General features: G+C 38.4%; 1 protein-coding gene across 2 annotated transcripts in view; it reads left to right on the top strand.

Annotated features, from left to right (window-relative positions):
* Positions 1-26765, top strand: part of SLC41A2 (solute carrier family 41 member 2) — a 124429-nt gene that overhangs the window by 92060 nt on the left and 5604 nt on the right. For both annotated transcript variants that reach the window (XM_046646010.1, XM_046646011.1), the window contains 2 exons: positions 3472-3603; positions 4529-4677. In XM_046646010.1, the coding sequence (XP_046501966.1) occupies positions 3472-3603; positions 4529-4677 (281 nt within the window). The remainder of the gene's footprint in view (positions 1-3471; positions 3604-4528; positions 4678-26765) is intronic.

Consider the following 26765-nt stretch of genomic DNA (forward strand, 5'->3'; position numbering starts at 1 on the left):
TTTCATAGTTTATGTTTTTCAAGGAATTTTTCCACTTCATCTAAGCTATCAAATTTTCTGGCATAAAGTTGTTCATGATATACCATATTATTCTTTTAATTCCTGCGTAGTCTGTAATGCTGATTCCTCGTTCATTCTTGATGTTGGAATTTGTGTCTTCTCTCTTCTATTCTTGATCTATTCAAAGAATCAACTTCTGATTTCATTTATTTTCTCTATTTTTGTTTTCTATTTCATTGATTTGTGCTGTTATATTCCTTCTTTATGCTTTCTTTCAGTTTAATTTTTTCTTTTTTTCTAGGTTCTTGGGATGGGAACCTTAGATCACTGATATGAAACCGCTCTTCTTTTCTAATTTAAGTATTTAATGCTGTGAATTTCTAAGTACTGCTTTATGTGCCTCCCATGATTCTCAATATGTTGTGTTTTCATTTTCATTAAATTCAAAATATTTTTCAGTTTCCTTTGTGCTTTCTTCTTTGATCTGTGGGTTATTTAGAAGTGTATGTTTACTTTCCAAATATTTTGGGGAATTCCCATATATCTATCTTTTCTGTTGTGGCCAGAGAATGTACTTTATATGTTCCAGTCATTTCAAATTTATTGAGACTTATTTTATGGCTAATAATTTGTCTATCTGCATGAATGTTCCATGTGTTCATCTGTAAAGAATTTATATTCTGCTGTTGTTGGGCAGTGTGTTCTATAAGTGTCATTTAGACCAAGTTGATTAATAGTATTGTTCAAATCTTCTGTATAGTTTTGATTTTTTAAATCTGTGTATTCTATCAGTTAATGAAAGAAGAGTGGTAAAACCTCAGTATAAACACAGACTTGTCTGTTTTTCTTTTTAGAGTTATCAGTTTTTGCTTTATGTATTTTGAAGATCTATTTTTAGGTGCATTTACATTTAGGATTGTTATGTCTTTTTTGTGACTTGACCTCTTCAACCATTATTCAATGTCTGTCTTTATCCCTGGTAATATTCTATGTTATAAAATCTTTTTTTTTTCTTTCTGAAATTGATATAGCCACTCTAGCTTTCTTTTCACTAGTATTTATATGGTATACCTTTTTCCATACTTACACTTTTAACCTATTTATGTCCCCATCTTTTAATAATGCGTGTTATACATCTTTTCCACCAGAACCTTTAACATGTTAATCACAGGTATTTTAAAATCCTTGTCAGATAGTTTCAACACCTGAGTCATCTCTGAGTCTGCTTCTGTTGACTTCTTAACTTCTGACAATAGTCTGTTTTCTTTATCGCTTTTTACTGTCTTATCAACTTTTATCGAATGCTGGACTTTGTGTATAAAAGAACATTGGAGATTGACATATATATTATTCATGCCTAAAAATAGGCAGGCTTTTTCTTCTGTCAGGTTGTTAGTTTGGAGGATTGAGTCAGTCTAGTCAGTAGTTGAGCTGGGTTTGTTTTTTGTGGTTATTATAGTTACCTTCAATGCACCACTGGCTTCAAATCTCTTTTCCTTTTTGTTTTAAAGATTTTATTTTTCCTTCTTCTCCCCAAAGCCCCCCAGTACATAGTTGTATATTCTTCGTTGTGGGTCCTTCTAGTTGTGGCATGTGGGACGCTGCCTCAGCGTGGTTTGATGAGCAGTGCCATGTCTGCGCCCAGGATTCGAACCAACGAAACACTGGGCCACCTACAGCGGAGCGCGCGAACTTAACCATTCGGCCACGGGGCCAGCCCCTCAAATCTCTTTTTCAATGGATTCCTGCTACCTCATGCTTTGTGTGAAGCCTGGAGAGCTGTATGCCTGCAGCCCGGAAGGCTTAACTCTCTCTGTTCTTGCACCTCTTCCCACTGTAGGCTGCTGATGCTTGTCACTTGGTGCAAAGCATGGCATGGAGTTTGGGGTTCTCTTGCTCTACCCTCAATCGTAGTCAGTCCCTGTGCACTTGGTCCTCAGAGGTAGGGCTTTCTCAATGTTTCTTCCCCTTGCCCTATTGACAGTCAAACTCTGCCAGATTAGTCTTGAGCAAGAAGATTTTCTTCCACTCCAGCAGCAGACAGCTTCTGCTTCTGTTTTTCCTCCAGTGACAATTGATATTTGTCTGGGACCAGATAGCTAGAGTATTGTTACCACATAAAATTGGGGTTCTCCTACTTGACATGCATTAAAAAAAAGCCAATTATTATGGCATCAGCTTTTGGGAAGAGGAAACAGTTTTATTGCTAGATTGATCTGCAAGGAGACAAGAGGCATATGCTCTCGGATGCATCTCCTTGATCCAGGGCTTGGGGTAAAATTCATGGGTTGAAGGGCAGAGTCTGAACTGTGGAGATAGATGATTGGAGGTAAGGAGAAGTGAGGTAACTGATGATCTGTGCAAGTGTAATCAAGCTTCATGCCTCTTCGTAGGACACATGTTCACAAAATGGTGGTGTTAGTATGATCTGAGGGTGGAGTTTTCAGCCCTTGACGTCAAAAGGGTCACTTATTGGGCATTTGTGCAGGCCCAGCTGATGGGTTGGTGGTCTCAATCGGCCTGAATTGGACAAGGAGTCATTTCTCAGTTCCTGAAAAACCACTCTTCATTACTCTGTTGATAAAATGGGGTAGGTTGAACTGGTCCTAGAGGTCCCATGGTTACAGTGTCTCCTCCACCTCCCCAAGCATCTTTGCTTCACATGTGAGAAAGGTTCAGAAATGGATGGGATTTCTTGCCTGTGTGCCACCAAGGCTGGCTATCTCAAGTCTTCTGCCCTACCTCAGTCTGTCTCACAAGCACCCAGTGGAGGCCTGCGAAAATAGCCGGCAAGTGAATGTGGACTCCCCTTGAGTCTAGGGCTCCTAGGTATTCTAAATGGTTACGCGAGCCCCCACTTAGCATGGACGAACTTGAAATTTTCAGTTGTTTCCTCCTACTTGATTTTATGGCTACTCCCTCTTCCTGCCATAGTCTGTCTCAACCTAGAAGGGCAGACCACCCTTTGGAATTCATTTCACCTCTTGGCTCAACTCCTCTTCCTCGGAGTATGTGAGAGGATAATCTAGGTTAAAAGATGACTTTCTTGAGGGTTATCTTTTTCAATGCCTTACACCAATTTCTTTCGTAACCTGAGAAGAAAAGTATCAAGCCATGTCTATTTGAATAAATTTAGCATAGTCTCTCATTAAAGTGATAAACGTGAAACATCTTGTTACCTAGTTTTATATCTTGGTTGTGATAGTAATTTTTAAAAATTACTTGCTCTAGTCTGCTTTCAGACCAGACAGTGAATCAGATTTGAAAACTAATGAATGAGTCTTTCATAACAATAATTTTATGCCTTTGGAATCCCTACCTCAACATTAAATAGATCAACATTTCAGAAGAACTCTATTTTTGTTTTCTTAGCCCAGGATCTGACATAGAGAGGCTTGCATTTGGTTGAATTTATGCAGTTTGTTTAAAATATGAGGATAACTGCTTTGTTTGTTTCTCCTTATGTTTCAGGGATCGGTGGTAATTTGGTGGCCATTCAGGCTAGCAGGATTTCTACCTACCTCCATTTACATAGCATTCCAGGGGAATTGCCTGAGGAACCCAAAGCTTGTTACTACCCATTTAGAACCTTTTTTGGCCCAGGTGCGTGCTCGTGGATTTTTGCATATTTTATTTCAGGAACTAGTCCTCTCTAAGAATATAGGCAGGCCACATTCGTTGAATACATATTTTGTTTGTGAGTGTTGCACAACTTTTCTATTTCTGAGAGCTAAATAGATTTTTAAATAGAATAGATTTTGTTCACCAAATCTCAGTGAACAAAAAGTCATCTGTATCAATTCTGCAGTTGCTGAGGAACTTTGTATGATTTTTCTCTATTACTCCTTTCTCTGGGATGACTTGTTTATGAGTCAGGAAGGAGGAAATTTATGCGTATGAGAAAGCTCGGTGATTTAGGGAGACAGAGGTACTGTCTTTCCTATATTAATCTTTTTGGTCTTTCTAAACATGGGCATTTGATCCCAAATAAACAGGATGGAAAGTGATAACCTCAGTAACAAAGAACAGTCCGTTATTTATGTCACCCAGGCACGTGATTGCCAAAAACCTAATATCACAATTTTAAACCTCACAATTCTTGTCACCTTTTTTTTCTGATGAAAATAAACGTAATTAGTAACTTTTGAATGAGGATCAGGAATGCCCAGCCTTGTAATCTCAGTGAAAGAACTCTAGAGGAAAAGTAAAATTAAAACATTCTAGTACTTTAAGAACTTTATGTTTTTTCTTTTGTCTTCTCTCTGTTTTTATAATAGATAGTCACGTCTGACCAATGTTCTTCATAGCAAGTTTTTATCAACCACCTTTCACTTAATTAACATATATCATACAATGAGAGTTTCAAAGAATTAGGTGAATTATAAATAACTGAAATTTACTTTTAACAATTGAATTTTATGTGATGCTATGTAGTATAGTAACTGGAAAGTAACTCTCAAATTTTAATAACTGTGACCTATTATTAACCAAAATATGACTTTGACAAATTTTACATTTTATATTACAGGAGTAAATAATAAGTCTGCTCAAGTTCTGCTGCTTTTAGTGATTCCTGGACATTTAATTTTCCTCTACACTATTCATTTGATGAAAAGCGGTCACACTTCTTTAACTGTAATCTTCATAGTAGTATACTTATTTGCTGCTGTATTACAGGTAAGAGTTAAAATCCTACAGCCTCTTTTATCGTCGTACTGCTGTAAAAGTATAACTGTGTAAAGCTAAAAGCACATGAAATGATTTAATATTTCAAAAATCCATGGAAGGCCTTCGTATGGATTTGATCTTCTTAAAACCCATAAGTTCAGGACCACTTTTAATATGGATTGATAAGTAGAACCTTTGGGTTTCCTGTTTCCTGGATTCCCTGTCTTCCTTGTTTGTTACCTTGTTTTATATGAACGCCATCTAATAGATGCCTGAGAAAGAGTGCATAAGAGTAAGTTTTTTGAGCCTTTGCAAATCCCAGGATGAATAAATTTAGACGCTGTCCTCGAGGATTCATAGTCTGGAGGGAAGACTACTACATGAACAGTTAATTATATTATAATGTAATATAATATAAATGCTGGGGATAGCTACGTGTAAAGTGCTTTCAGGGCTTGGAAGAAAAAGCAACTAACTCTACCTGGGGAGTAATATATTTCTACTGTTCAGTAGGGACAAAAGTTATCTCAAATGATTTTTTACTACTGGCCAACTTTATTGCTGTATATGATATGGTCATTTATTACAATTTATGTTCTCTGTGTGTATAAGTTTTATGAAAAAGATGCATTCCTCAATCCCATGGGAAATATTCAGAGACTATTCTTTGGTCTTTTGATAAACATGCCATTTTTAGAGCATGTTTCTATTGCAGCTCTATGTCTTAGCCTCATGGGTTGATTTAACCTTTATGTTTATGGTTCTGTGCCAGCATACTATCACACATTATTTTATTTAAGTCAATGAAGGATGTAAGTATTTTTTCTGAATTCATAAAAATATTAGATTTCAACCTATACTTGCAATATACCTACATGTCTTTTTTTAACCTCTGACCTAAATTCTGACAAGGGAAGTTTGAAAAACTGGAGTGGAGGAAAATTAAAATATCTTTTAGATAGATCTCTCTGTGTCTCAGTTACCGCCTCTATAAAATGAGAGGAACAGTATCTACCTCATAACTCATTTTGAGGATTAAATGAGTCAATTATATAAAGCTTGCTGTGTAGTAGATGCTCCATAAGTGTGAGCTGACACTGTTGTTGTTATTAAAAATAAAGTTGTAGGGGCCGGCCCCATGGTGTAGTGGTTCAGTCCGGCACACTCTGCTTCAGTGGCCCGGGCTCGCAGGTTTGGATCCTGGGGCATGGACCTACACCACTTGTCAAGCCATGCTGTAGCAGCGACCCACGTATAAAATAGAGGAAGACTGGCACAGGTTAGCTCAGGGCTAATCTTCCTCAAGCACACACAAAAAAAGAGGAAGATTTGCAACGGATGTTAGCTCAGAGCGAATCTTCCTGACCAAAAAATAAAACAATAAAAATAAAATAAAATTTTGTGAATGGTGAGCCATTGATCTCTGAGGATGATTGGAAAATATTTTTTCATTATCTTATAGTGTTGATTGAATTTTCCTATGTGTCTTTTATGACTTTTATTTTTATGGATTTTAGTTTTTCTTTTCTCCCCAAGAATCACATATCTACTAGACTAGATCTTTGTATTTGCATCTGACATTGTGCATTATTCCAGTGGAATAAGTTAGAATCAAATTGTAAATTCTCAAATCAAATCTTCATGCTCTGAAACTAACATACACAATGCACACATAAGCACACACACTCACACAACTCTTTGGAGACCAAGGTTTAGATAAAAGATCTTGACCTTCCCCTTACTGCCTCAATCAACCCAAAGTTGGACAGAATGAAGAAATACTTTTTCGTTTTGCTGAGGAAGATTCACCCTGAGCTAACATCTGTGCCAGTCTTCCTCTGTTTTGTATATGGGTCTCAGCCTCAGCGTGGCTGACGAGTGGGTAGGTCTGCACCTGGGATCCGAACCCATGAACCCAGGCCACCGAAGTAGAGTGCACCCAACTTAAACACTATGCCATGTGGCCAGCCCCCAAGAAAGACTTTTTAAAGACTAAGACTCCTTGACCACTTAAGACTCACCTTTTCCTATTCTTTACCTGATGGCTTCCTTTTTTGATCTGGGTTAAATTTATATTCAGAATTTTGATTTGAGTTCTAGTTCTTACTCAAATATTTCAGTCCACACCATTCTTCCCATCCCTACACTCTGTATTTTGATTAAATATCATATAGTAAAGTTTTCTAATGCATGTTTAATTTCTCTCCATCTAGATTCCTACCTCCTCGAGGGTAGAGACCAAGCCTTGTTCCCTTTGGTATTCCCCACAAGGTGTGATATAGTGGTTGTTTTTTTAATTCTTGGTATTTCACTCTTCCCAGACTAATATTCTTTGAAGAATCTTCCCCTCTACCCCCTAATTCACCAACCACCTAAAGGAAGGAAATCTGTTTGAAGGAGACTTGACATTGGGCTTATTATAATGACATAATAACAATCTTTGCAGTATTTTTGCATTTACTCAGATGTCATCTCTTCCTGGAAGCCTTTCTTCAATACCTAATTTGCCCTTATTCTCTGTTCCCATAGTAACCTGTGAATACCATTATCCCAGCTTTTCCACATTACATTGACATTATCTGTTTATGTGTCTGTCTCACCCATTCTAGATAGAGTCTTTGTTTTACTCATTTTTACCTAGCCCCATCCCTAGCACTCAACTACTGTTTGTTAAATTGTGTGACTGTATCTTGGTAGCTCTGTCTCCTCCTTCAGTGAAAGGAGGAGAAAAGTTTACCACTGTATTTAGGTCCCAGAAATTCCAGAAAAATGGAAAAACCTAAATTTTCTTCCCCTTGCTTTCAATAAACACCAGTTTTCCTCTGTTTCACTGACATAAGTATTCAAAATTAAAGGCAATGAAAAATAAAACACAAAACCCCCAAAATTCTATCAACATTCAATCAGAATTGTAAGGTTTTACTGAAACGTTTAGAGATATAGTGACTTGATAGCAAGAAAAAGCACAAGGTAGGGGTCTAGATAAAGCAAAATTGAACTGATAATTGATGAAGCTGAGTGATGGTGCAGGAGAATGATGTGGGTTAATTTATACTGTTCTGTTTACTCTGTGGACGTTTGAATTTTTCCATAATAAGGAGCTTTTAAAATTAAGGTTTTATTTCAGTTGTTAACATAGGAGTTTTCTTCAGAGCATGTTAGCTTTCTAATCTTGGTCCTGTAGCTGACTGTTTCTTACTTTAAGTGAAAAAGAAAAAGTTAACCTGAATTTGAAATTGTTCGGGTCTTGGAATGGTCAAGTTTGTACCTTATTTTGCCCTTGGTGCACACTAACTCCAGTTTTTGAAACTATTTTTTAAATTAAAATATCTACTTACATTTACAAAGTACATTGTTTAGGTATTTATGATGTGTCTTGCAATTAGAGGGAACCTAACAAATGTGTTTTTATGTGACTTTTTTTTTTTTTTAAAGATTGGCACCTGAGCTAACAACTGTTGCCAATCTTCTTCTTTTTTTTCCCTGCTTTTTTTTTTCCCTCCCCAAATCCCCCCAGCGCATAGTTGTATATTTTAGTTGTGGGTCCTTCTAGTTGTGGTATGTGGGACACCGCCTCATCATGGCCTAATGAGCAGTGCCACGTCTGCACCCAGGATCTGAACCCTGGGCCGCTGAATCAGAGTGCGCGAACTTAACCACTCTGCCACGGGGCTGGCCCCATGTGACATGTTTTTATGTGACATGTAAAATGTGTTTTTAAGGCCACTGAACCATGCAGTAGATGTGATGGACTGTATTCTTACTCATCTTCTTGCCCAGTGCCCAGGAGCAGTCAGAGCAGTTGGAACATGTCAAGGCCAGAGTAACGTGCAAAAGGCATTCATATTTGGTATACCGTCAGTCATATTGCATTTTGAGCTTGTTTTCAACAGTAAGGATGGATTGGCACCGAGCTAACCATCCTGTATTACCCATTATACCTTTTGTGCCATCAGTCAGCATTTATGAAACTGCTAGCTGTAGCTAAGGGTACAGTTGCTGGCTTTAGAACACAATTTTTCATCTATGTCACATTAGCCCATTAAACCCACAACTTTGATTTCATAGAACCAGAGTGTACTTTCTTCTACAAACTTAGAGACGCTTGGATTCTTTCTAAGCAGTCGTTTCCTCTGACAAACTTCACGTCTTACTGATTCACATGCTCCATTGACTGCTCAAAGCCTGTTAATTTGTGAAATCAAAAGCATAATATGGAATTCCAGGCTGTGATGGACCTTGTTGGCCTTCCTTCGAACATGTACAAAGGGAATCTTAATATCTGCTTCAGGGCTTTCCATCCCTAATTCATGTTTGCTTATTCTCTCCCATCTTTTTCAAGGACGTGGTATCTTGCCAGCATAGAAAGCCTGAGAAGGTACAAAGGTAACTATCCATCAAATAAGCTGACTGGCAATCTCTTGAGCAAAGAAGGAAGAGCAGTACGTCATGGTTTATTTCCCTAATTTAATTTAAAGCCTCTACTAGTTCCCCTTTATGTTTGAAATCCAAAATGTGCTTTCTTTGTCTGCAAAAAGACAAAAGCATAAAGCTTGGATGACGTACCATTACAAGAGGCAAAAAGATAGGTATTTATGGAATATATTAATATTTTTTCTTCTATAAAATATTTCACTGGGGAAGAAAAATGAGAATTTTCTAGCCCTGGATGCCTATTGAATTCCAACAACGTGTTTGTTAATACAATTGGTATGCAATGAATCAAAACCATTTCTAAATGCAGTTTTTAATTCCCTATTTTAGGCACTGACTGTGTCATACAGAAAATCAGGTCATTAAGAACTCAACCAAAATTCTTGCAGCACCAAATTCCAGGAGAAATTCATTGTGAGAGTTGGTTGTAGAAAACCTTTGTTCCTGGCTGTATCTGTGTTTTCTGGTGGGAGAGACAAGATGTTTCCTTTAAATGGTGGAATGGCAACAAATTCTCAATATGTAAAGTTGAGAACTGTAAAGACCAGGATTTTAGCAATTACATAGTATATATAGTCTTCCAAGTACTGTGCTAGTCACTGTACAAAAGAAATAGAAGCCATCGTCCCTGCTCTTTAGCATCTTCTCTTAGTTTTGAGAGGTTAGACTTAAATGCGTGAAACAGCTAGAGAGGAGCCTAAGACTTACTCCTTATAACAATAGTCTTCTTCCTCTGGAACTTCAGAAGCAAATTTTGTGCCTAAGCCCGGCTTTCATTCTTTTTTTCCGTTTTTTTTTTTTGGTGAGGAAGGTTGTCCTTGATCTAACATCCATGCCAGTCTTCCTCTATTTTCTGCGTATTTTGTATGCCACCACAGCATGGCTTGACGAGCAGTACATAGGTCTGCGCCTGAGATCCAAACCTGCAAACCCTGGGCCACCAAAGTGGAGTACACAAACTTAACCACTATGCAACCGGGCCAGCCCCTGGCTTTCAGTTTTTACAAGTGCTTTAATAGATTTTTTTTTTTTTGGAGAGAAGGATCAGAGTATATGTTATCGCTGGTGAGAAATTTGAATTAATATCAATAAATATGAAACTGTTCTTAGCAAAATAGTAATGCTTCTTAATATAATTTTAAAAACAGGAGTCTCATCAGTTTTTATTACTGCCTTTCAGTAGGCAATATTTGGTTTCCAATTTTATACTTCCGTGCAGATTGCTCCATCTTACATTTCCTAACAGGTTCGTATTCTCAAGAAAAACTGTTCTCAGCAAATCTCAAGCCCACCTTAAACAAGCAAATGTATGCGCCTCATAAGAAAGTTTGTAATCAGGATGTTGGTTAGTGAATTTCCTAAATGTTTCTGTTCTAAAAATAATAGTTGATGGTCATTTTGAAACCTGTGTTTGCAATATGAACGTGACTACCCCACAAACAGTGCAAATGAAGAGCAGACATCTTCCACTTCTCTTCTAGTAGAATGTGCTCGGGGCAGACGTAGGGCCTGCACACTGACTAAAAGAAGCCTGACAGCGTCTAAGTTCTGAAGTCACATTCACACGATTCAGCGTCATTATTCTAACTATAAAAATAAATGTTTCCACAGAAGAAAAATATTTGTAAGCCAGACTGTCGTCACATGCATTACAAAGGACAAAAGAAAGAAGAGGGAAGATAAGATCCCAACACACAGAACATTGAAAGAGCAGAGCTCTTGAGAGTCCGACCTGAATTTCTGCTCTGCTACTTATTTTGTGACTTAGTCAAGTTTCATAACCTCTCTGGCCTTGTTTTTTCCCTCCCCTTCAGAGGATGGTAATGAGGTCTAAGCTAATAAAGTACTTGGTAGAGTTCCTGGAACATAGTTTCCAATAATGGTAGTAGCCGCAGTTTGTCATCATTATTGTCATAGGCATCATTTTTTTCTTCCTCTCATCATTGGAGCTGGTTGTTCAGTGCCCTGAGGCCTTTTCCATGTCATCATTCACCATCTTTTGCTTACTGCAGACCTCTTTTCTTGCTCTTCTGATGAGTGCCGTAAGCTACAAGATACCACCCTTTCCTTGCTGACTCCCAAACTGATGCCTCCAGACTAGACTCCTATTCTCCGTCTCCAGTTAAATGTTGAAAAGACATCTCAAACTTAACATGTCCAAAACTAAATTCCTTACTTCCCCCACAATCTTTCCTGTATGACAAGAAGCCACAAGTGGGTGTAGTGAAAAGAGAAACAGGCCAGGCTTAAGGTACACAAGCAAAGATCCCCTAAATCCCTCAGCCTTCAGCGGCTGACCCTGTGAAGTCTCTCTGGGATGGGGCGAGCTTTGCTTATGGACTTTCTCTCTCGTGTACTGCTGGTGCCCCAAATCCTGGCCGTCACAGTCATCACCATTATCTTGCTACTGATGAGTCCATGCCGTATAACAGGAAGACTCCTGGACTAGGAAAATCTATTTCTGGGTTCTAATTCTGGTCCCTTCCTAACTCCATAACCTTGGCTAAGTCACAGCACTGCTCTGTGGCTTAGTTTCCTCACTTGTAGTGTTAGGGTGAAGATATTAACACTAAGGTGACCATATAACCATACTCCAAACCAGGACACTTGAGAGTGAAAGGGAGCTGTTGATAATTATAATCAGAGTGACAAGCATAAAGCATTACTATTCTGGGCAAACCAGGAAGTATAGTGACTCTAGCTGTCTATCAAATCCCCTCCTGCATTCATGATGTTTGATGTTGTGAATTCCCACTCCTACAGTAAGGATGATTTGTTACAAAGCATTATTGTACATAATTAGTAAAGTATATGCTAATAGCAATCTGGTAACTAAAACAGTCTATTAATATGAAAATCTATAATTATTACCAAAGTAATAATTAAGTTAAATTGGCTTCTATGGATTAGCCAGAGAACTCAGGCAATACATAAAATGTTGTTTTCGTGAAAAATCGTATTCTGAGTCTAAAGAGCTAATTTTGGATTCGTTTTTTTTTTTTTTTTTTTTTTTGGTGAGGAAGACCTGAGCTAACATCTGTTGCCAATCTTCCTCCCTTTGTTTGAGGAAGACTGTCCTTGAGCTAACATCTGTGCCAGTCTTCCTCTATTTTGTATGCGCGATGCCACCACAGCATGGCTTGATGACCGGTGCGCAGGTCCACGCCCAGGATCCGAACTCTCAAACCTGGGACCACCAAAGCAGAGTGCGTGAACTTACAGTACGCCACCAAGCCAGCCCCTTGGATTGGTCTATTTTTAAGTTAGAAGCTATCTATTTTTAAATTTGTTTGGCCTAAAACAGTCTCCTTCGGGTTCCCAGGTACACCCTGTGGTTCTAACATCTCTGTATTTTCCCTAGAAGTCTGTATTCACTCTGTCTTCCATAATTTAACTTGTTATTTTATAGCGTTCAGTTGCCTCTTCTCTTGATCTGTGGCTTCTGAGAGGAAGAGTGCTGGCCCTCTCATATGAGCCGGTTCATCTCCTTGTCGCCTAAGTTGTTCACTCTGAAAATTTTCCTTCTCTGACAGTTCCCTTCTTGAGGTTTGGTGATCTGAGCCACTCTTTCAATTATATAAGAGTTTCAGAAATGATAATAGCTACTATTTATGTAGCGTTTATTATGAGCCATGCACTGTGCTAGGCCCTTTACATATATGAACGCACTGCGCACCCACCACAGCCCAGGGAGGTAGGTGATGCTGTTAGCTCCCATTTACAGATGAGGCAGTTGACGTGGAGAGCAGCTGAGTGGCTTGTCCAGGTCCGCGCAGCGAGTTTGCATCTGGCTCCAGTCTACACTCCTAATCACTATTACAAGAATAATTTCGATACTTTTTTGTTTGCTCTTCTTGAGGGTTGTACATTTTAGGATGGCAATTTCTGAAGGCTTAAAGCTGTCTGTTCTCTCTGGCTTCATTACATCTGCACATTTCTCCCAGCCAGGAGTTTTGCCTCGGAAGGGCATTCATTCCACGGGGTTTACACAGAACCTCTGCCTACTGAAGGCAGGTAGGAATCCAGTCAAGGATAAATGTGTCCTCAGTGTCCTGAGAGAGGGGCGAAGTGCCACGGAACTTCAGCAGTGGAAGAGGTTTCTTCCTATCTGGAGAGGGAAGTTTGATAATGGATAAAATTTTGCTGTGGAAATGAAACATTGAGAATGTCCTTTCAACAAAAGGGGGTAGCATTAGGTAAATGAGAAAACTCAGGGTATTTACAGACAAGAGTAGGAAAATTTCTGAAGCATAGGGCTTATGAAAGGAAGGGATGGAAAATAAGCTTGAAAATTACAGGTTGTGGCAAGATCATGAAAGATCTTGAAGACCAGACTAAAGAGTTTAGTTTATTCTCTAGAATGATGATTTTCAACATTTTTCCCACTTCTAACAAACTTGAGAGATCTGAGACATTCCTCTGATGCAGCAGGGGATGGTATGTAAGGGCCTGTGCTCTGGTTCCCACCACTTACTACCTGTGTCAGTTTAGGCAAGGTAACCTCTCAGAGACTGTGTTGTCTCATCTATAAAGAGAGGCTAAGAGTAGACCTACCTCATGGGTTGGTACAAGGATGAAATGAGATAATGCGCGTGAGGCACTATTGTTGTCTTATTTTAATATCATCATCATCAGTAGTTGTGGATTACTGTGCAATGAGTCTGGGAGGGTGTCAGTGAGGGGATCAGAACCTCTGGAATCTAGCATTAAGAATCCCTATCATGATTCTGATACCCCACTCATTCCTTGGGTCATTCTTCTATATAAGGAAGAATGAAGGCATATGGCGGCAACATGGCCGTAACTGGAATCCCAGGATAACCACCCAATAGCTGGACAAGTTAACTGGCTTAGCCTTGGGCAAGTTACTTAATCCCTTGGGGTCTTATTGTTCTTGCTTGTAAAATGAGGATAACGATTCCCCTTTGCACAGTGGCTATGATATTTAAATACCTAGCACACAGTAGGCCTTCATTAAATGGTGTGGTGATGTCTTTTTTATTACGATGGTAACTCAAATCCTATTCCCAGATGGCATCTCAAAGGAAAGAGCTAAGCAACCAGGGGCTTTTGACTGGTTGCCTGACCTCACTCACACTCTTTTCTTGCTCCTCAGGATTTAAATCCACCAGATTCCAACTGGAAAGGAAAGATGGCTTTATTCATTCTGTGCGGCCCTTCTGCCTCTGTCTCTTAATTGCTTTCTGTCTGTCAGCTTGGGTTGAGGGGAACGTGTGAAGAGAATGCTAAGGGAAATGTGAGGGGAGGATCTGCAGTTCCAAGAATTTTTTTCCTAGCTGTAAAAACATCTGCTTTATCTTTGGGAGTTGATTAATATGGTTACCTTAAAGTAGGAAGTTGAAACAGGTGAATTTTTGAGATTCCTTTTTAGCCTTGTGATTGCATTTTTGTGATACAATAGTGTATTACGCTATTATAGCTTAGGTTGTAGGGTCTTAAAATTGAGACACTTTCCTAAACCCATATTTATGATTAATTCTCTAGCTGGGTATGCTTGGGCTCCAGGCCAGTAATGCACAGAAGATGAAATGACTGCCTGCCTCAGTGGAGGCACAGCCTGCTGGATCCCCGCGTAGCAAGGCATTGAGACAGGGAGCTCTTCTCAGTGTTGTCAAGCCTGATGAAGATGAAGGTAGGACCAGAGAAGCTGAGCCATCTTTTTCTGGTGTTCTGGCGAGGACGTTACCGCCTGTGCTCTGAATCCTGCTGAGACTGCAGACGTGACTTAGAGGAATTTTCACATCACCTACAAGAAAGTCTTATAGCATAGCTGTGTGAGAGAACTAATTGAAAAGCATAGAAACCACTACTCAAGGAATTTGCGAGAATAAAATCTTGGTTGTGACCCTAGAATATTCACCCAAAATGAATCATTCTATAATTTAAAATCTTTAGCTATTTTTTTTAAATAAATATTTAGTGCCATACCACTTTTTTATTTTAAAGCTAAATGTCAGTGTTAGTTCTGCATAACAAAACTAATCTAAAGTGTTATGTTTGTACCATCTGGGGAAGTATATTAAAGCAAAAAGTCCCTAAAGATTTTGCATTTATTAAAAGGGGCGTTTAAAGGATGTCAAAGGATGATGAGACCAGCCTTCAGCATCTGAAATAAAAAGACAGAGTTGAATGTACTGCTCACTCTTATAAAGGAGCTAAGCTGGGAGCAGACGGAATCTCTCCAAGTAGAGAAACTACAGGTCTTATGTCGGGATTTAGGCAAGTGCAGAGTTCAGGGCTGGGCAGATGCTCGAAGGCTGAGAAGGCTGGCGTCGTCTGTGGAAGTATGGGTACCGGGCGGTGAGTACTGTTGTTTAGTTGGTCCTCAGAGGTGTATTTACTGAACCGGATTTGTTGCTGATAGGCTACTTCAGAAGCAGGGACTCTCATTGATTGGCTGGCTTCTAAAACATACTCAATAAGGCAAGTTGTTTATTGATTGAATTTAAACTAGTTTTGGTGGCTTCTTGTTAGCACAGCTGAAGAAGAGTCTTTTGCTAGGAGTGTGGGAACTTTTTACGTTCTCGGTCCCCAGTTCTTCACTCGAAGCTGCAGGATAGCATTAAGGATTGTCCAGACCTTCCCCTCTGTTGCTGATTCTTCTTGAAGATAGATTTTATTTGCGAAGATCTGACTTTCAGTTTGAGTGAATCAGCATAATTTCATGTATGTTTGTCCTTAAATCATTTATTGAAACATCTGCTGGGACAGTGGCTGTGTCAAAGCATAAGAGACACTGGACAAAAAACATTAAATGACTGTGAGATAAACAGGAATAATTAGAAGTATTATAAGAAGGGGCTGGAATACCCTTTTCTACCATAACCTAAGATTCTTCAGGCCTGACCAAGAAAACCAGTCCGAGTGATTCCGGCCAGGCTGCCTTTTCTTTTAGCTTAGATATAGATTGTTTACTTCACCTGTAATGTTCATTCAGGCGTAACATGAAGTGTTGGCAATGGTTTTGGTTTGCCTAAAGAAAGTCCCAAACCATGCTATCATCTGTGACTACTACTGTTGTTTTGATGATCTGGGGTGGAAGCTGCCTGCTTTGTGTGGTCATCTCTTTGTTTCGAGTATCTTGCATTAACAGTCAACTCCCATGACTCCTCTGCTCTGGAGAAGCTCAGTTCAGGTTCTCTAACGGTGTTGCTGTTCAGCTCTGCTAAGGTCCCTTCCGTTCTCTTTCCAGAGGATGTTGCTAGTTCAAGCTCATTCAGGGATTATGTTTTATTCATCATAATAGACTCGGCATCCAGCCCCTGCCTGCTACAGTCAATATTTATAAAATGAATATTCAGCTTTATATTATTCTTGGATTATTTTAGGCATTTCAGTTATGTTTCTTCATTGAGATTCTGATCTCATTGAAAGCAATAACTATGTCTTATTTTTCTCTGAATGCTCCAGAAAGCTTATCACAGTGTTTTCTATGTTGGGTATAAATAAATATTCGTTAAATTGGATTCAAGATATATTGAGTGTACTTTGTTTGGGTAATAGGGCAGATAGTTGACAAGATTCCTCATCTAAAAGAAATAGCAGATCTATTGGAGAGGTGAAACATACACATAAAACAATTTAAAGATGATGCTTTTTTCTTTTTTTTAAAGATTTTATTTTTCCTTTTTCTCCCAAAGCCCCCAGTACATAGCTGTGTACTTTTAATTGTGGGTCCTTCCAGTTGTGGCATGTGGAATGCTACCTCAGCATGGCTTGATGAATGGTGCCATGTCCGCGCCCAGGATCCAAACCAGCAAAACCCTGGGCCACCGAAGCAGAACACGTGAACTTAACAATGTAGATTTTTTGAACATCTCAGCCACTTAAACAGAATGCTAAACTTTAAAGTTATTCTTAAAAGTAAATAGGGGCCAGCCCCTTGACCAAGTGGTTAAGGTTCCACACACTGTGCTTCAGAGGCCCAGGGTCACGGGTTCAGATCCTGGGCACAGACCTACTCCACTCATCAGCTGTGCTGTGGAGGCATCCACATACACAGTAGAGGAAGACTGGCATGGATGTTAGCTCAGGGTGAATCTTCCTCACCCCCCCCCCCAAAAAAAAGCAAATAACATTTCATGATGAAATACTATACAGCAAGGATAAGGAATGACCTACAACTTTATGCAACAATATATTCACAACAGTATTGTGAATCTCACAAACATAGGGTCAAGCAAAAGAAGCCAGACACAAAAAGAGCATATAATGTATGATTACATTTATATTAAGTACAGAACTGGGCATTGACAGCTAAAAAAAATAAATGTAAATGAAGTTTGATAACTTCTGCCAGAATAGAACTGAGACAAAGTAGGGAACAACAGCTTATGCCTTCTAATTCAAAAATTTTTTGATGGGTGATCAGGCTCATTCTGGCCCTCCTGCCTGCCCAGCCATTTTACAGCCGCAGTTCTTGAATACTTCATTCAGAAGGAGAACATGAACTCATACTTATGTCTATTAACTGCCAGACAATATGTATTTTATTTACATTATTTCATTTACTCCTTTTAGCAGTCCTCTGAGATATGTACAGTCTTCCCTGTTTCCAAGTGACAAATACAAGAAACTGAAAGCTTACAAAGTTTGCCCAAAGTAATAGAGGCAGTTAAGTGGTTGATAAAATTTGAACTTTAGATTTATGTTACTCCAAAGCCTTTGTTCTGTCTACTCCATCACAGGATAAGTAAAAAGATGGAGAACTTAACCTGGTAATTTCATTATTTGTTGGTGGAGGATGACAGGAAGAGGCCCTGTACTCTAGGGCAGGGATCACCAAACTTTTTCTTGAAAGAGCCAGATAGGCAACATTTTAGGCTGCAGGCCCTGTGGTCTCTGTCCCACGTACTCAGCTCTGCCATGACAGCACAAAGGCAGCCATCAACAGCATGTCCATAGATGAGCATGCTGTGTCCCAGCAAAACTTTACTTATGGACACTGGAAACTGAATTTCCTGTAACGTTCATGTCACAAGATACTATTCTGCCTTTGATTTGTTTTCAATCATTTAAATATGTAAAAACCATTCCTAGCTTACAAGCCATACAGGTGGCAGGCCAGAATTGTCCTGCAGGCTCTAGTTTGCTGGCACCTGCTCTAGGCTCGACTGGAGTCCTTATATATTTTTAAGAATTCCCTTTCTAGACAGGTTCAAAAGCTCAGCAGATATTTGTCAGATCTCTCCGATGTGCTGCACACTGCTACTTGACATACAAAGATGAGCCCTCCAACCCACAAAAGCAATTTAAAAGAAAGAACATTAAGATGGAACTTGCATATAGTAAAATACACGCATGTAAAGTGTGGAGTTTGATGAGTTTTGACATATGTGTACACCCAGATAAGAACCACCATAACCAGCATAGAGAACATGACCTTCACCCCCAAAAAGTTCCCTCACGCCCCTCTGTAGTCAGTTTCCCTCCCTCCCTGCTCTAGGCAACCTCTGATCTGCTCTCTCTCACTGTAAATTATGTTTCCCTTTTCTAGAATTTCACATAAATGAATCTAAGTATGTACTCTTTGTTATCTCCTTGTTTTACACACCATATGTTTTTTAAATTTATCCATATTGTTCAATGTATTAGTAATTTGTTCCATTTTTGCTGCTTAGTAATCCACTGTATGAATATACCACAGTTGGTTTATCCATTCACCTGCTGATGGACATTTGGTTTGTGTCCAGTTTAGGGCTATTATGAATGAAGCTGCTATTAACATTCATGTATAAGTCTTTGGGTAGACATATGTTTTCATTTCCCTTGGGTAGACACCCAGGAGTAGAATTGCTGAATCTTATGGAAAATGCATATTTAACTTTATGAGAAACTGCCAAGCTGTTTTCCAAAGTGATTATACCATTCTGCATTCTGATTAGTATGAGAGTTCCATTAGCCTCACATCCTCACCATCACTTAGTATTGTCGGTCTTTTTACCTTTAGCTGTTCCAGTGGGTATAAAGGTGGTGTCTCATGGTGACCATAATTTCCATTTACCTGCTGAGGACTAGCATTGAGTATCTTTTCATGGATTTCTTGGCCATTCATGTTTTCTTTTGTGAAGTTCAAATCTCATGTCCACTTATTTTTTATTGGGTTGACTTATTATTGAGTTATAAGAGTTCTTTATATATTCTGGACAAAAGTCCTTTGTCAGATAGATGTATTGGAAATATTTTCTCCTAGTCTCTGCATTGCCTTTTCATTTTCTTAATCATGTGTTTTAATGGCAGCAGTTTCAATTTTAATGAAATTCAGTTTATCATTTTTTTCTTTACGGTTACTTTTTTGTATCCTAAGAAATCTTTGCCTATCCCTAGGTTGTGAGAGGTGTTTTTTCCTGTATTTTCTTTCAGAAATGTTCTGGCTTTAGCTTTTATTTGGATCTCTGATTTATTTGCAGTTAATTTGTGTGTGGTGTGAGATACTGATTGAGGCTCATGATTTTTCCATGTGAACACCCTGTTGTTCCAGCACCATTTATTGGGAAAACTGTCCTTTCTGCCCTTGAATGACTTTAATGTCTTTGTCAAAAATCAATTTACTATATATGTGGATCTATTTCTAAATGGTGTCCTCTTCCATTGATTTATACGTCTTATGCTAGTTTTCTTTTGAGCCTCAACATCTTTTTAATTTTAGTCTCAAAAAGAAATCATTTACCATTCTTTTTAATTGCAAACTCTCTTCTTTATGTAGGTCTCAGTTCACTTATATGAATATTTATATTTTTACAGGTATAGATATGCCAAAATAGGCAAATCTAATGTAGATGTGTTTCTGTCTGCAATTCGTGCCAAATCAACATCCTTCTATTCTCTACTTTTAGCATAGAGTTCTTACTGTGCTAGCATTTCAACAGCAGCAGTAATTGTATTTATGAATCCTTATATGATATTGTATCTCAAACCTTATGGACGTCCAAGTTGTTTCTGTCTGGGCTTTCACACTTGTCACTTCGTAGCTACTTTTTCTAAGATGTTAATTAGATTAATTAAGCATGTTCCTTCTTTTTGTACATCCAACTCTATTCTCTGCTTTTCTCCATATTCTGTCTCTAACCAATGACTTTAGACCCTTCTACAGCAAGAAAAGATCTATTTTGTAGGTTTCAATCCCTCAGTTATTTCTTTGCCCCCCCGACTTTTATCCCCTCCCATAAAAATGAGTTGTCTTCTTTTCAGGGTTTGTTTACCTTTCTTATGTCAAAGAAGTTCAGAGCAAATGGATCTTTTTATTTTATCTGCAGTTAAAATGTTTTTCAGGTAGTTCCATTTCCTAGCAATATCCATTACTCAGTTCCTACAGATTTCAAAGTTATCCTTTTAAATCTGTTTTCTGAGACCATATGTCACTTAGTAAAGTGAAAAAACAGATCTTTATAGTGAGCTTAGGCAAGGAAGGGATTTTTGGTCATTGTTTCATGAGGATTTTTTTTTTAGTTTATTAAGTTTTGTTTCTTACCATAAAGCAATATATAGTCATCGTTGTAAAATTGCCCATAATCCCCACACTCAAAGACCAACACATTTTAGTATGCTATAAAAAAAATATATTATTTCTCAAATTTGAGTAACATATTGGAAAGGCATTCAGTAAGTAGTTTTAAATGAATGGATATCTTTTTTCCAGTGAAATGTTTTGCTGGGCAGCAGTCTTCCTGCTTGAAAGCAGGCTGGTATTAGAAGCAGGACCATCTTTGGGCAACAGGCGGAGGGTGAAGGGGGGGCACCTGAGTTATCCAGGGCCTGATGTCCGCTGATTGCGTCTTTCCCCAATATTCTGTGAATATTAACAGCATTATAGTAATTTTACTTAGCGCACAGTACAAAATCAATAAATGTTAATTTCATATAGCAGTTTATATATGTTTTATTTTCATCTTTTTTCCTCTTATTATTAAACTAAGAAACATCTTACTTAGTTTGACTTTTTTCTTGATTTTCAGGTTATTTCCTAATGTTAAGTGACATTAGCTATCACTAGTTCTTTGCATGATTGGAACAGACTGACGTAGTCAGATGAGAGAGTGATCAATGATGGGCCAGGGTTAACGAACCCAGCCAAAAAATTATTATATTTAAAAAAAATTAATTGTATATTAAATATTGAATAAACAATAATGATATCCACAAGGTATGAAGAATAATAATACAGTGAACACAAAGACACTCACCAGTCAGTTTAAAAAACATAACACTACTGATACCCTAGTACCTATACCTTTAAAAGCTGCCTGTGTGCTCCTTCCTCCTCCCAGAGCAAACTGTTGATGCTGCATTGGATGGCTAACAAGTCTTTGCTTTGCCTTGTGATTTAATGCAAATACTTGGATACATAAAAATATATTTTTTAGTTTTGCATGTTTGAGGAATTTATAAAAATGGAATTGTATTGAATATGCGTCCAAGTGACGTTCTTCTCTTGCTCAGCATTGTATTTGAGATTAATTCACATGTGTAACTGTTGTTCATCTGCTTTACTGTTATAAAGGATTTCATTCTATGAATAGTCCAAATTCATTCATCCATTCTTCTTTTAACAGACTTTTAGGTTGTTTGTAGTTTTTTGCTGTTAAAAATCAAGGCTATGAACATTGTCGTATGGTCTCCTGGAACACATTCTAAGAATTTCTTTTGGATAGAAGGTCTTAACCGTTTTTGTGCCTTCGATTCCTTGGGAAGTTTGGCGAATATTCTGGGCTCCTTCTCAAAATGAGCTTCATTCATTTCCCACCTTCCCCCACCTGCTACCTCACAAAAATGATTCAGACCAAAGAAAAGGTGCTTTTATCTGAATATCAGCAGATTGAATTCCTGTTGACTGATAATCCTAAATTCTTCTTGGCAGATGTTTAAATATTAGATTTTAATGAGTAGCCTTTTCAGTCTGGAAACTGGCTTAGGGGAAATGAATTCAGCCTTTGTAAGTTAGGGGTTCCGAAGAACTGTACTAATTTGCTATTCCTGGTGTCTGTATCATATTTCTAAGCATCTCTCTCCCAAAGAAATCACGTTTCTTCACACAATACACGACAAGGCCACTTGTGGCAGCTGGGGCACCGAGGGGACGCTGGTGCATGGGACTGCTGATTTTAGCTCAAAGGAGGAGCCAGCCGAGGGAATCAGTAGCGTCCAAAGCAAATACATATTCTTGTGCTTTACATATTTATTTAAATTCCAAGCAATACATCTGGGACATGCATAATTAGCTGGGGCTACAAAGTTGCCTTTTTTGGAAGGTATATTTACTTAAAGAAGTTATGCGTATTTTATGAAAAACAAACAGACGACGTGAAAACACAGTCTACCCTCGGTTTGATTTTTGATGTGTTTTCCCACTGAAAAGCATGCATTCACAAACAATCATTTGGTTTTAAAATAAAGCATGTTGCATTAAGAAGTATCTGATACTTGTTGTGATTTCAATAATTCATTATACACAGTGTTCCAAGGAAACACTGATATCCTTTGTTAACTAGCAAAAAAAATAAATAAATTTAAAGCTGTTTGAACTTTAAGTTGTCACAATACCTTTAAAAAGAAATTGGATAGGAAGGGAACTTAAATAAATCCAGTTACTGGAATAAGAATGTGGGGGGGATGCAAAAGTAAGAAGAGCAATCACTACGTAGCTTATGACAGCAAATTTCTCCTCTTTGTACTTTAGAGCCAGAGCAGACTGAGGACACAAATGCATCCATTTGAAAGCAGCCCACACTAAGGCCCAGGGAGGTGAAAGGTCACACCTCTGTTCCAATAACGTTTCAAATAAAGGTCGTAAATTCTGAGGCAGCATAATAATCGATGAACAATGATGGTGGCACTAATATTTATTAGTACTTACTATTTGCCAAACATTTGCTTAACCCTCTACAAATATTATCTCACTTAATTTCTGCACTCAGCCCGTGGGGCAGGTAATGGTAATCTCATTTTAGAGATGAAGAAACTAAGACTTAGAGGTTTTTTCACTTGTTGAGAGAAGCACAGTTATTCGGTGGGGGAGGTGTCCCTTCAACAGCAAACATCTTTTTCAAGCTTATCAGGTATAAGTATTTGGCTAGAAACCAAGAGATCAGATAGAAAGAAGACATGGTTTATCCCATCCAGGGATTTCCGTGTTAGATCTACCGTATCAGATGGGCATGTGAGATCAGTAGCTTTCAAATGTTTTTGACGAAAGCCCTCAGTAAGAAATATGTTTATATTGAAACTAATGCACACATTTTTATATATCTTATTTATCTATAAATATGTGTCATTTCATAGCTGAATAAAAGTTTTATAATATATCCTTACTGTGTGCTATACAAGCTAATACTTTCTATTCTATTCCATTCTATTCTATTTTATTCTATTTCATTCTTTTAAAAGACCAATGACATTAATTGATTTCATAGTGCGTTCCTTGGTCACATACTGAAAAAAGATATTTTATATATATATTTTAAAAAAGATATTTATGTGTGTGTAAAACATGAGATACTAATAGTCCTCCAGAACTGCTCTGGCTATTGTTTTTTTCTTTCTTTCTTTCTTTCTTTTGGTGAGGAAGATTGGCCCTGTTGCCAATCTTCCTGTTTTTGCTTAAGGAAGATTTTCACTGAGCTAACATCTGTGGCAGTCTTCCTCTATTTTGTATGTGGGATGCTGCCACAGCATGGCTTGATGAGTGATGTGTAGGTCCGCACCTGGGATCTGAACCAGTGAACCCCAGGCCACTGAAGTGGAGCATATGAATTAAACCACCTCACCACAAGTTGGCCCCAGCTCTTTCTTATTTATCTCTGTATTGAACTTGGATTGCTAATTTGGCTTTATCAATTTAAGAAATTATCTGTAGACTTTTGGTGGTGGATGCGGATTTAGCTATCTTACCCCGTGCCTTATTTCCCCATCTTCCATCCTCCTAATGTAGTAATGCTCAATTTTTATTTAATAAATAAGTGTTGTTTATGTTCTATGACTGTAAATATCATTTATCACAGAGCCAAGTCATGATTATACTTCTTTTTATCTCTCTTTAATTTTTTTCTGGAAATAATTGCCCTATTTTTTCACTTGCATAGTTTTCTATAAAACTTAATTGTTTTAATTGTCCTTAATTTTTTCCCAAGTGCCGTCATACACCTATAGTTAGCTTTTGCCTCCAAAACTCTATCATATCGATACTTTGCCTTTGTCCTGGAGACCGCATTTCCAGAGCACTCGGTCCTCCCACTGTGTCTGGACCCTGACTCTCCAGTCCACGGCACAGCTCTCATCCTGGAACCTTCCCTCGCTGCTCTCTCCGTTTGGCTCTTCTATTTTCTGGATCCCAGTTCTTTCTCTTTCTTGGTTCTCTCCCTCATTTTACATCAACACATTTTCAAGAAAGTTTCAAAGAAAGAGACCAAGGGAGAAAGCTTTTCTGAGGGCACGCACTGTTAAAATGCCCTTAGTTTACCCTCAACATGTGGTTGATAAATTGACCAGGCACACAATTATAGATTGGAAATCCTTTTCTCTCAAGATTTTGAAAGCTTTGCTCTCTTGTCTCCAAGTGTTGCTGTTGGAAAAGTCAGATTCTTGTTTCTTCATATATGACCTGTTTTTTTTTTTAATCATAGTGAATATTTTTATTATGTTCTTCCTTTGCGTCAAGCACTGTTCTGAGTATTCTGCACTGTTTACGCTCATGTCGTCATCTCCATGACATGGGGATTATTTTCTGCATTTGCAGGAGGAGACTGAGGCGTGGAGAGGTTAAGCAGCTTGGAAGTGGGAGAAGGCTGTTGACTGGCCACTTCACTAGTGGAGGATGGGGCATTGGCCATTTAACTGGGAACCCCACAAATCTGTCATCTGATCTCCTCTCTGGGGTTATACTCCTGCCTGTTACTATTCTTGAAACAAAACAGAGGTCTAAGGGAATCCCACTGTTAACTATGCAGCCTTCCAGTTCATCCTCATTCTCAGCTAATACCTCATGCTTCCTGGTATCCTCGAGTCCTGTGTCTTTCCCATTCAGTTTCTCCAGGAAACATCCCTCTATTTTCCTACCTGGGGAGGACAGTTGCAAGAATGATGAAAGAATGTAGACATTTGCTCCCTCCATATACAGACATTTAAATAATCCTTTGGTGTTAGCCTCAGCATCCATTGGTACTTACAAGTCCAAACCTTTCATGGACCCTACAGGGCATACTGACTTCCTCTCTTGGGCATCCCTCTGGGCAAGTGTTCTAAGTTGTAGCTTGGGCAGCCCTGGTCACTGAGTTAGCACTTCCCCCGCTGCTTACACTTTTTTTTTATTACGAAATACAAATGTACAGGAAGTTATAGGAAATAACATAATCATGTATTTACCACCCAGCTTTATCAACCCTTAAATTATTTAAGCAACTATTTCAAAATGATCAGTAAAAATGCACCTTATAAATGGTTGATGCCTCCTGTGTATCCCTTCCTGGTCCCATTTCATTCCCTCCTTAGCAGTTATCAGTGTTCTAAATTGGTGTGTTTCATTGCCATGCGTGTTTTTATACTATTGCTACAGATGTATGAATCTATAAGTAACATATTGTGTTGTTTTTCATTTTTACAAACCTTAGTAGAATCATATGCTTTACATAGTCTTCTACTGCTGTTTTCATTCAAACTTATGCTTTTGAGGCATATTCTTATGGATTCATGGAGCTCTTTTTCATTCATTTAGCTTCTATATAGTGTTCAGTGTATGACCTAAGAGTTAAAGCAGCCATTTTCTGTTAATAGACATTTTAGATTACTTCCAATGTTTGACTTTTACAACAACAGTGCAAGGAATATTCTTGAGCATTTCTCTTAGTAGGCATGTGTAGGCAGTGTAGGCACTTAGTAGGCAGTTTCCCTGCAGAGCTTGCACAGGTAGACCAAGATATTGGTCCTCTCAGTCCCTGGGGTAGCCACATGGGACCTGGGGTCAGTCGAGCCCCTAGGCCAGCCTCCTGCAGCCATGAGCAGTTTTATCCTTTTATCCGTGTTATGGAAGGAAAAGAATCATTGTTCATGTGAGATTGTTGAATTAAGATGCACGACTCAAATTTGATACCTATTGCCAAATTGGTCTTCAGAGTAGTTGTGCCAGCTCACAGCGCTGTTGCCGATGCAGAGTTCTTTTTACCAAACATTGTACTCTACAGGTGGAGAAGAAGTTGGGCTTGAGTATTAGACTATATGAGTTTGAGCCTGACTCCACCTATGAGCTGTGTGATCTTGGGCGGGTTTCTTACACTCTACATAAGCCTTGGTTTCCTCAGATGTCAAAGGGATAGTAATAATCCATGGCATGTTACAGAGATGTTTAAGAATTATACATGTGAGTTCATACACGTGAACCCCTTTGTACGCTGCGTGGCCCCATCACAGGCCATTTCAACAACAATATTTGCTATTATTATCGTGTAAAAGTTGATTTTTGCCAGTCAGATGGGTATGAAATGGAGTTTAATGTGGTTGTAATTTGAATTCCCATATTATTACTCAGGTTGAGCATCTTTTCATATGAGCATCTTTTCCTTTTCTATTCTATTGGATTCTTTATTTTTCTTATGAACCGTAGGAGTTCTCTGGATAGTCTCTCTAAATATTCTGAATACTAATTCTTTGTCAGT

The sequence above is a fragment of the Equus quagga genome, chromosome 19 (genome assembly GCF_021613505.1).
Source record: "Equus quagga isolate Etosha38 chromosome 19, UCLA_HA_Equagga_1.0, whole genome shotgun sequence".
NCBI classification, from domain to species: Eukaryota; Metazoa; Chordata; class Mammalia; order Perissodactyla; family Equidae; genus Equus; species Equus quagga.